This window comes from Oreochromis niloticus, linkage group LG15 (genome assembly GCF_001858045.2).
Source record: "Oreochromis niloticus isolate F11D_XX linkage group LG15, O_niloticus_UMD_NMBU, whole genome shotgun sequence".
NCBI lineage: Eukaryota > Metazoa > Chordata > Actinopteri > Cichliformes > Cichlidae > Oreochromis > Oreochromis niloticus.
In genome coordinates this window covers 11,836,352-11,847,913 of record NC_031980.2, presented here as the reverse complement: position 1 = coordinate 11,847,913, position 11,562 = coordinate 11,836,352, and the positions used below count along the sequence as shown (strand labels likewise).

Here is an 11,562-nt window from a genome sequence, read left to right as displayed (position 1 = left end):
TTTTCCAGACGTTCTTACTTTGCGAGTTTTAGTCACATAGGGCAGACTGGACCATGTTAATTAAAAGCTGCTTAATGGGGCCTCTTATGGTCCCTGGGTTGCTCATAAATCAACCCTCTCTCTCCCCACGCAGTGATAAATGAAGCCAGCCATGAAATGGTTCCAGACCATTCACACTTTTATGTTCATCAAATAAATTAGTTTGACCTAAACTGGAGCAGCAGCTGTGCTTTGCAGACTCCTTGTGACTGTGGAAGAGGAGACAAAGTGAGAACGACTGAAGAAATGAATGTTTATGTTTAGCAATGTTTATTTGTAGAAATGGTAGAAAAGTGCTTTGAAATGATGATAATGATGGTGATGTTGTGGCAAAGCTGTGACAATTCTTGCCTCAAGTAGATTTCAAAATGCCTCCTGCAGTTTCAACATACCTAGAAAGAATACCAAAAGCTTTGTGATTTTTTTATTTTTTGATGGGGGGGGGAAATGTTGTACTTTTTAAAGGACAGCAGACATTAAAAATTTTAGAGGAACAGAAAGTGCAAAAGAAAGAAAGAAATTCCTGGTCAGAAAGAGGAAGAGCTCTTGGCCACAGCCATGCACATTTTCAGACTTTATTAACAGCACTCTTAGACACTCTCCTGCACAAACACACTCCTACATTCAGTCAAATGATACATGCGGATGCACAAAGTGTACTTCATACACAGGAGTGTTCAGCCTCACCTTACAGTATAAATGTCCATAATCGGGTTTCACAAGGATAATATAAAACAAAGTAACTTGATTACTTAAGTATGCATAACAGTGTCATCACGGCCCAATGAATGCATGTTTCGCCTTTTTGTCACACAGACAAAAAATAAAAAAAAGTAAAAAAATCACTCATACATTAAAAACGCTGGTTCAAAGTTCAGAAACATACAGTACCAAGACATGTGGTGCTTATTCGGAATTTCACAGGAAAGCCTAAATGATGAAGGACTTCAGGCTTACCTGCCTTCAATAAGGCCTCGACGCACTTTTAAAGCAGTGCGTGAATGTATATCAGCTTTAAATCACTGTATTCATCAAGGGCCGATGCTTTGTGATCCGATTTCGTCATTTGATTACTCAATGTACAACCTGTAAGCTAGTAAAAAAAACACCTTAAATACAAATATCACACAGATGGAGCAATAAGAAACGCCCATGAACTGTACATTTATATCTGGAAGAGTGATACCCCTAGTGGCTGCAGCATTGATCTGAATGTTTCCACAGAAGAGTCTGTAAATTTGCAACAAGTTCTTTTACTGCAATGTGGTTAAAAATTTGATCATATTCTAGAAATGTTTTACCAAGAGGACACTGTGTAGATTCAGGGGTGAACGAAAAAGTAAGAAAATAAAATCTATCTGGGTTCGTATAAAACGGGGCTGGATTTATCAGAAAAGTTTAGAAGTCAGTGTCCTGCTCAGAATTAAAAATGCACCAGTACGTGGTGAGGTGGGGACCCTGTTCAAGGTCATGATGCTCTGCATAAAGAAAAGAAAAAAAGCACTGCTGGTTTATGTTTTCCTCCTTCATCAGCTCCACACTGTGAGAGCAAAGTCTGTGCATCTTCTATAAGATGCAGGACGTTCCCTCAGAAGTCACTGAGGATACCGATGTCCTCAAACTCAATGCGGTATTGTTGAGCAGCGTGGGTGAGCATGAAGGACCATTTCAGGGTCATGACGCTCCACACACAGGACAGGAAGAAACTCTGAGGGTCAGTGAAGGCTGCGCAAACAGAGACACACAATTCAATTCAATTTTATTTATATAGCACCAATCCACACAACAGCTCCCTCAGGGCGCTTTGACAATCACATAACCACTTGTGAGCAATTCACTTGGCAACGGTCGGAAGGAAAAACTCCCTTTTAACAGGAAGACACCTCCAGCAGAACCAGGCTAAGGAGGGACGGGCATCCGCAGCATAACTAAGGGATAATTCAGTGTCACCTGATCCAACTGGAAGTATAAGCTTTATTAAAAAGGAAAGTTTTAATCCTAAACTTAAAAGTAGCAAAAGAGAGTCTGTCTCCCAAATCCAAACTGGGAGCTGCTTCCGCAGGAGAGCTGAAAGCTGAAGGCTCTGCCTCCAAGTCCAGTTTTGAAAACTCAACCACAGGTAAGCCTGCAGTCTGACATTACAGTTTTTCTCAGTTGCTTTGGTGCATTTCTCACAACAGAATTAAACTTTGCACAATAGTTAGTTCAACCTCCACAACATATAGTCGTTTTGGCACAACCTTGTGGCAGTTTCATGTTCATTTCGTCCAAAGGCAAATGCCTTTGGACATGAAGCAGTTGAGTAAGTACAAATATCTAAAGATTGGTCACTTTTGACTTGCTATTCATCACTATCTCCTTGCTTCTATCATGAATGTCACAATTATTTATACTTGTACCGGCTGAATAGTCATTGTCCATACAACTAATAGTCTTCATGTCATTGCTTGTGTCAGTGCACTCAAAATTGTTGAACATCTTGTCAAACAATTTGTACATCCATTTTGAAAACCCTATTTTTAAGGAGTTTCCATGAAAATCTCCATAAATTACTTTTCTCAGGTGAACTTTATCTCACACTAATGAAAATTGGTGTGTGTTACTCTTACTTGCAACCAATGAAAAGCCTCTTCTACCCAGTCATAGGTGAATCGCGTTACAGTATCCCCTACTCTACAAGTATATATATAATGTAAACCAGCAGACAGGATTGGCATGAGGTGCATACTGAATCTACAAAAGCTTGTGATGACATCACAGCAGAGTCCTGCAGAGGTGGATTCGCCACTCCAGGAGATACTTTCCTCGCTGCATTGCGAGGGATAACATCTGTTGTGATGTAGATGAAAATATGTGGCCAGACAGACAGGAACGTCTGGATGTGCCAGAATGATTTACTGTACTGTTACATGTGCTGTTTATTGTTCACATTAGTGCACAGCTCTACCAAATGGGTGATTTTATGTTTACATGTATTCTACAGTGAACAAGTGACTGTAGCATATTTTTCTTTTGCACAATTCTGTAGGATTACAAACACTTCTACACAATGGAAATGTGAAACGTACGTATTCAGTGTCTCAGTTACTCCCAAGACTCCCATAACATCTACAGTGACTTCACTGCACATTTCAGATGGCTGTACAGGTAGGCCATAGTGCTGTCGTCAGCATTTTCAGGTGTCACCAATTGTTTTTGCAATGGGAAACACTGAAATTATAAACTGTCATAGTGGAAACATGACAATGCCATTTGACTATCTTGTTCATACAGATGGTGTCAAGACTTTTCATTTTGATGGCACTGGCAGTTTCATTGACATGGATACTTGCTTTTGCGGTATGGATAATCAATTCTGTGCATGTGACGTGCTTTTGCAGGCTATCCACTAGGTTATGCAGTTTGCACTAATTGTTTTGGGAAATGCACTAACTGCTGTGCAAATGTTGATGGTGTTCTGAGAAACGCACCAAAGCGACTGAGAAAAACTGTAAAGTGCTCTGTTAGGATAATAAGGTACTGTGAGGTCTTTGAGATATGACAAGGCTTGATTATTCAAGAAGAGGAGAACGATCTTAACTTCAATTCTGAATTCAAATGGGAGCTCATATGGGAGAAATATATATATATACATATACACACACAGACAGACAGATAGATAGATAGATAGATAGATAGACAGACAGACAGACAGACAGACAGACAGACAGACAGACAGATAGATAGATAGATAGATAAACGCATGGGCATTAATGTGATCTTTTAACTGAACTCTTTCTTTTGTCAAGTAAAAGATGCTGGCTGCAAAGTCAAAAACTGGGTCAAATAATAAAACTATTTGAAATAAATAATTGATAAACCATGATTTCACACAGCAACAAGTCTGATTATGTATACCGCAGAGCTGTTTAGTAATGAACAATATACATTAAAAAAAAATGAAGTGAGACCAGAAAGTGATGCCGAACAACTCACTGTCTTTGTATAGGACGCCAATGGCCAGGAAAACAACAAAGGTTGCGAGTGCCAGCAGAGAGAAGAAAATCCCAATGAACATGAAAAACCTGAGGCCTTTCAGCCAGGTTCGCCAGTAGTCCTGGAGGTACATGATGTGAGTGATCAGGGTCCAGAGTGCCAACACACCTGAGGGAAGAGACCGGGTACAGACAGCAAGGTTAGCTTTCAGCTTCATGAGTCCGTTTAAAAAACACAGTACTACAGGTTTTACATGATATGATCCACCTTCTTGGCATTTTCTAATAATATGTAAATCCATCAACACATTTCCACATTACTACACTTTTTAATTTTATTGTTGCACTGTAACAGAGCTGCAGTAAGGGATAGAAAGTTGTGCACATATTCAACTCCTCTCTCATTCAGATTTAATGCTAAAGTTCATGTTTTACTAACCTTTAAGCATTACGTCAGGACTGGTGCTGAAAACTCAGTCTGATAGGAGGAATACTGAATATTACAGTGAGATTGGCTGGGAATCTGTATTTGGTAGTATAAGAGTATAGTAGCTATAAGAGTTGTGATTCTCAAGTGTTTGATTTCAGTTTCTTTGAGTTCATCAGTGGGGAAAAGATTAAAGATTAAACTTGTGTCAAGTACGTTTTAAACCTCCTTTGAGTTGATGGCAGTTTGGAAATTTGGAAAATACTCTGAGGGACCAATTTGTGTCCCAAAGAGGAAAACATCCTTTACAATAACAGCTCCTCACTTCTGGAACATTATTCTAACTTTGAATGTAATCTTAAAGCCATCATACCTAGCTGTTTTCCTTATATGCCCACATTTTCCTTTTGTTTGAAGTGCCTAGTTTTTGCTCACTTTATCCATTAATGACTTTTAGGTTTTCAAAAAGCAGCTAGGAGGCAGATTCTAAATGTCAGCCATTTGGCTAACGTTGGCACATTTATGGTAACATTCATTAACGCGGACTGTCCCTGACAATTAACACTAACATTAAAAAGTTGTAGTAAAAAACACATTTACAGCTGAACTGATCATACAGCCATGTGAAATAGGAAGTTTTTGCATGACTCTATGCAGTCCTGTGAAGTACACCTCATGATTCAGACGGTTTCAACCACCTTCAGCAGCGATAATTTACAGTAATGGTTTTCAGTATGACTTTATTAGTCGCTGACATTATTTGGGAGGAATTCTGGCTCACTTTTCTTTGTTTGCTGAGTTCATTGAGTTCATTGTGCATTTGTTTATGCACGGCTTTCTTAAGGTCCTGCCACTGTATTTCAATCAAGCTGAGGTCTGGACTTTGACTGGACCATTGCAACACCTTAATTCTTTTCTCTTTCGGTCATTGTGTTATAGATTTGCTAGCATGCTTGGGAACATTGTTGTACTGCATAACCCACTTTTATCTAAGTAACACTTGAGTCTTCATATTTGACTCTAGAATACTTGGGTATACAGAGCAGTTCATGGTTGATTCAGTGACTACAAGATGCCACTTCAGGAGCTCAGGTCCTATGGTTGAAAAACCCTAATCATGCTCAACAGTCAGTACGAGGTGTTTGTGCAGTGCACTATAGCCAAACATCTGCAGTTTGCTTTTGGTTTGTTCAGATGCACCTTTGCAAACTCAAGTCGTCGTGCCATGTGCTTTTTAGTGAAAAGAGGCTTTCTCTTTGTATCCCTTCTAAATGAGCCATACTTGTTCAGTAACTCCTTTGAGTTTGAGTCTAACCTTATTGTAAATTTGCTGGGATGTCACTTCCGGAAAGACTTGAAAGCTCGACCCTAGAAAATTAACAAAACATCTGCTTTTATCAAGGTGCTCACACTTGCTGAATCATTTAATCAGGTGCACTATTACCCTCTTAATTCATATGGAAGAAGTAAGAGTGTACTTAGCTTTCACAGTGAAAACTGTCTTTTTCACATGACTGCATGACTACATGACTATACCAGTCACTGAAATTAATTTGACTGGTCATGAACCTTTGTTTATATGATCAGGGAATATTGGATCATGACACAGCATGCTGCCAAATGCTGAGTCAATAAATCACACTTCTCTTTTTGTCATTGCAACAGAAGGAAGTGCAACAACTTTTATATTAGTTGAAGATCAGTGAAGATGCACAGGATATACTTTTGCTCTTTCCTGTGGGATGACTCATCATCATGTAAACATGTTTGTGGTCTCACAGTATCAGATTCAGATTTACTTGTGGGTAAAAGAATTCAAAATCTTGATATTATATCAATATGTATTTTAAAAAGAATGAGAAAAACATGGTGCAAATGAACCTTTAACTGTTTACTGTGTGCTAGGTTTTTTATATATTAAAAAAAGAAGTTGGGTTGGACAGTCTGTATGCAAGCATACAACAACAACCATGACTCTACTTCATGGTGCTGGATTATTTCTGATATTGTGTTAATAAAATGACAGCTTTGATTAAAATCAATAGCCCAATTCTTTTCAACGCTGACTGTGAAATAAATCAATTATGCCCCAGCCTGATGGACAAAGAAAATGCAGCTCTTCATTTTCAGTCAGATTAATGTGTTACTACCAAGGTAATTAGGAACGGTTACTAACTAACTGCACAAAAAGATGACACCACTGTTGTACTTTAACTAGTCTGATCTTTGGTAAAAATGCACCTTTAACAACTGCTAACACTGAGTACACTGCGGCCTATCAGCAGATGAGCGCAGAGGTTTTAGATGCTCATCTGTAAACCTCGATAGAGTTTCAAAGGTCAAATTTCCAGATGCAACTCTTTTATCACTGTTGCACGGTTGTGCATGGACGGAAGCATTTTTATCTTTTTGGCAAACCTAACAGGATCTAACATTGCAATTTATAGACTTACAAAATTGTGACCAACATCCTGTCAAGTCCATTGTCCATATGTTCACACTGCATGATAAAATCTGCATGATAAAATCTGAACTCAAAGCAGCACAGTCGTAAAGGAAATGCTACTGCTCTAAAACAACAGCCTTTCTTTTGCAATGTTGACATATTTTCCTTTCATTGTGAGTTTGCACAGAAATGCCCTTTAACCAGGTGTAAATCTGTACTGGGATTATACTCGGATATACTTGGATTATAAATCACGCTCCCTTATTCACCGTCAATGTCTACAGTAAGTCATTCATTTGTAGAGACTGATTCAGTACAACCAACATCTGCATGAAAAGGTTGAAAGAAAAAAAAGTGTTTTTTCAGAAATACAAAGTACTGGTGATTCAGGGTTGGAAAGGTTTTAAAAATGTCCTTTAAAAACTGACATTGGAGAACGGAGACTCTAATGGTTGATCTAGTAGGTGTTCACCAGTGGGAACAGGTTAAAGTACAAACAAGAAGGAATTTATGCTTGTTAATAAATGATGCTGAAAACCACCGAAAAAGACTCTTCCACTGTGGATAGTGTTATTTGTCTAAATGTTCTGAGAATGAATTCATAATTCAGCGACCTGTTTTACTTAGATTTACAGGATTTGGTTTTTTCGTGGTCTTGAACATATTTAAACTTTCTATTTAAAAAAAAAAGGACAGTTGTGTAGAAGTTTATGAACATAAAGTGGCATCTGATGATTTTAAGGCCTTTAAGACAAACAGCAAATTAAAAAAACAACGTCAGGTAATGAGAATTCTTTTAAAAAACTGCAATATTTCCCACACATTTAGTTGCCGCATGTATCGTAAAGTTAGATGACCTGGCCTTGAAATAGAAGTTATACCTGCGACCCATCTCTAACTCTACGCTCCCATAAATGCCAATAAATCTCTTATTCCTCACATTCATCACATGTATCGCTGCAGAGAGTGTTTACTTCACCTGACAGTCCTCCCATGGCTCCAGTCCAAGGCTGATTGTACACGAAGTTCCACACCAGAAAGGCTGAAAAGCCCACGATCGTACCAAACGAAGCATAAGCGATCCTCATGTACGTCTTATTGATACCCATGATTGCAAATTTAAATTTAATAATAAAAAATAATAAAATAACAGGCTGTGGAGGGAGAAGCAGGCGCGGGCTGGGCTGGAGGAGAGCCGAGTGTCTGTGAGAGCGACAGCTGCAGCAGCAGGAGGTAAGAGCTGGTAATTTTAAAATATCTACATCCGGTCAACCTGACAAAAAAAAAGGTCCACGAGGACACAGTGTGACTAAAAAACGCTTGTGCTCTGCTGGCTAATGGTTAATGTGGATATTGTGAAACATGACAGCGCGTTTCTGATGGGATGTCCTATCCAGCTGCAAAAACACACAGCCTTGCGTTACGTCATCAAGAAATCTGATCATGGTGGGTGGACACAGCACCCCCTACAGGACCACAGAGGAAATTATCTACCTCAGAGCTCGGAGCTCTGTGTGTGTAAAATAACAGCTGGAGTGATTAAAACCCTTTTTAATTTGCATGTTAGATTCATGGGTGATGGATGACAAATGTGTTTTTTATTTTATCTGGGCAGACCATAAGTGAAAAAAATAAGAAAATGATCCAGCACTGGTGAATTCCAGCATGCTTTACATGGCGGTTTTGAATAAAATAACGTGCTATTTGGGACTGTTATATTAAAATTTTTTTTGATCTGTGTACTGCATTTGAAACAGCTGGCCACATGGTCCATATAAACTGCTGGTGTTGGTACAAAGGCTCCTGTCTTGTCTTCATAGGAGAATTCTCCCCATCCTCAGCCCTCCCTCATAGGGTCTTTCCCATATCCTAAATGCCACCTGTGGGTCAAGATAATCCATTTATAGAGTCGTGTGAAAAAGAAAGTTGTCACTTTCTAAATCATCTTGTAAAACACTCAGTAGGCTCTCATTGCTTTCATGGGAATTAAGTGACTAAATAGGTGTTGCTGATCAAATGATGATCAAAATAAGACCATGCAATGGTTGCAAAAGCACCATGAGATACATCTAAGATGCTACAGAAGTTAGCATGTTAAATGCTTAAGTTCATGACAGTACAATCAGAAAAACACTGAACAAGTATGGCGTGTTTGGAAGGTATACAAGGAAAAAGCCTCTCGTCTCTAAGAAAAGCACATGGCAGAACAGCTTAGGTTTGCAAAGCTGCATCAAAGGGATAAAACCATAAGACAGATAATGGTCATAATGCTGTGAATTATGTACTGATAGGCTGTTTGGTTTTCTCCAAACAGCCTCCAAACAACTCATACTGACTGTCACCAAGCTAGAATAATGTTCCCAAAGTGAGGAGCTGTTATTCTAAAGGATGTTTTCATCTTTGGGACACAAATTCACCCCTTAGAATATTCTCCAATTTTCTGCTCAAAGAGTAGCCTACCATCAATTCAAAGAGTACCACAGGCATCTCTAACACAATGCTGTCTTACATACAAAGCGCTTCATTGATTGTAGCAGTGTTCTAAACCTGCACAATTAATGTTTTGGCAAAAGAGCGCTCCAACATTCGAAAGGGCAATAGTATATTTACATATATAAAAATATATTTATCTACAATATATTTATTGCAGAGTCCTAATTTCCACCGCTATGCAGACGATCAGCTCAGTGATCCTACACCTGAGGTCCTTTCATCAGGCCCAAAAAAGGATTTTATTTTTTATTTTATTTTAAAAAGACCACAAAAAAATGTCATCCATGCTTTCACGTCTTTATGTTTGGACTGCTATATTTCCTGCTTTCAGTGGCTGTAGCCCAGGAGGTAGAGCAGGTCAGCTACTAATCAGAGGGTTGGTGGTTTGATCCCTGGCTGCTCCAGTCTGCATGCAAAATATCCTTGGGCAAGGTACTAAGCCCAAGTTGCTCTCCGATACATCCACTGGAGTATCAATGTTAGAAGGTGCTTGAGCATAAAAAAAATTGCTTGCGCGAATGAGTGAATGAGGCATGTTGTATAAAGCGCTTTGAGTGCCCATGCCACTCTAAGTGGTTCACCAGCCACCTGGTGGATGTTAAGAGATTTACACTAGAAATAGTGGCTCATCCGCACGATCAGCTTGGTAATAACAGGTATAGAAAAACTTAAACTTTCTGTTATAAGCTGTGTGCTAACCTAGACCTCGCTGCTTCTTCATATCTTCATATCAATTGTATTTACAAAATGTGCAACTCTGTAAAAGCATACCAAATATGACTTGGGGTGAAGTTAAAGGTACATGTAAACATAATGAAGAGTTCTGGAAATCTGAAAGATAACAGGAGTTAGAGTCAGAAGAACTGTAAGAATGAAAAATAACCTTTTTACAAACAGTGGAAGATGGTAAAGGGTTTTAGAAGACCTGATACAGTTTTACTGTTGCTCAAAGATGAAGATGGATGACTTGAAATGGGTCAAAATGTCAAAGAATGAGCTTTATAAGGGGTAATTGTCAGTTGGACTGACACAGTCAAAAACAGCAGCTGACACATTAGTTTAAAGAACTTTAAACCAACACAGAAATGTGTTTTCTCTTTAAACTTTTTATTTTAAAACAGTCCAACTCTTTGTTTAACACTGTACAAAAAGTAATCAAAGAACTGTGCAAACTATTGGTAAACTGATTAGTTCGATAAAATAATCATCACAGTGTATGCAGGACTACAGCGTGGAATCATGCAGTAATGAGGGAAAAGTGACAAATAATAATTGCATCAAAGGTCTGGCAGATTTTATTTTTTTAAAGAAACTAAACTTAAATGACACAAATTAAGAAGTTCAACAAATACATAAGCCTCCAATAAAAAGTAATGAGAAAGTTACATTTACAATAATGCCAGCAGAAAGATTACTTTCAAGTCATGTGGTCCCTTTCAAAACAAATGTTCAGAGCACATCATGGTAACATGAAGCCATAGCCTCCTATATAGTTACTGTGTATTAATGATTTTAGACAAAAACCTGAGTGGAGTTAAGCTATTGATCATGTATACTGAACCTGGAAAGGTTCAGAACTCTTCAGTTCAAGAGTTAAACCAGCAGGATGCTTTTATTTTGAAAAAATTAAAGAAAATGTTGCATGCTTCAGTAATGCTTCGGGTTTCTCTGTGATACAGTGGAGAAAAAAACTGCAGTAACCCATCTTATGCCGTTAATCTGGCCCATAGGGGAAAAACAGCATACAGCACTAATTTGATGACGTCGCTGACAACTTTACATTTGCTGGCAAGAAGTAATAGAAAAAGAACTCATCCAATTTCTTCTTCATGATCTTGATAATGACGTTGTCACGGTATATACGCTGAACCAGCATGTCTTCTCTGGACAACACCAACAGATCACACCACGACGTGCCCGTAACCATCATCTCTCCCTGGATGTGCCAATAGTACGGGTGATTCTTTTTCAACTGTAAGACTCCATTGCGACAGATCACGAAAGCGCAGTCAATGAAGCTCCGAAACTTGACGCATTTAGCATGCACCAGTCCAAAACTGTTGGTCTCATTGGAATCGTACACCAACCCATCAGGGTTCGCCCCAGCCACGGAGCATTCGGATGAACGACAAACCACAGGGGTACCAGTTGATGCACATTTGCCGACAATATTGCTGGAAAGC

The 11,562-nt window shown here is 38.8% G+C and overlaps 1 protein-coding gene across 1 annotated transcript; it reads right to left on the bottom strand.

The window, feature by feature from the left end:
- Positions 1-1,248: 1,248 nt before the first annotated feature.
- On the bottom strand, positions 1,249-8,248 carry LOC109194850 (heme transporter hrg1-B). Its single transcript, XM_019345920.2, has 3 exons — positions 7,866-8,248; positions 4,015-4,182; positions 1,249-1,764 (listed from the first exon to the last, which is right to left on the bottom strand). The coding sequence occupies exons 1-3, from the start codon at positions 7,993-7,995 to the stop codon at positions 1,628-1,630; spliced, it is 435 nt and encodes a 144-aa protein (XP_019201465.1). The 5' UTR covers positions 7,996-8,248; the 3' UTR covers positions 1,249-1,627.
- Positions 8,249-11,562: the final 3,314 nt, after the last annotated feature.

What these genes read in the sequence shown, in the direction of transcription:
- LOC109194850 (XM_019345920.2), bottom strand. Translation starts at nt 7,995, where the DNA reads ATGGGTATCAATAAGACGTACATGAGGATCGCTTATGCTTCGTTTGGT. An exon ending in AGCCATGGGAGGACTGTCAG is followed by an intron (nt 4,183 to 7,865) that starts GTGAAGTAAACA and finishes CTCTTCCCTCAG; the next exon opens with GTGTGTTGGCACTCTGGACC. An exon ending in TGGCGTCCTATACAAAGACA is followed by an intron (nt 1,765 to 4,014) that starts GTGAGTTGTTCG and finishes CTGTTTGCGCAG; the next exon opens with CCTTCACTGACCCTCAGAGT.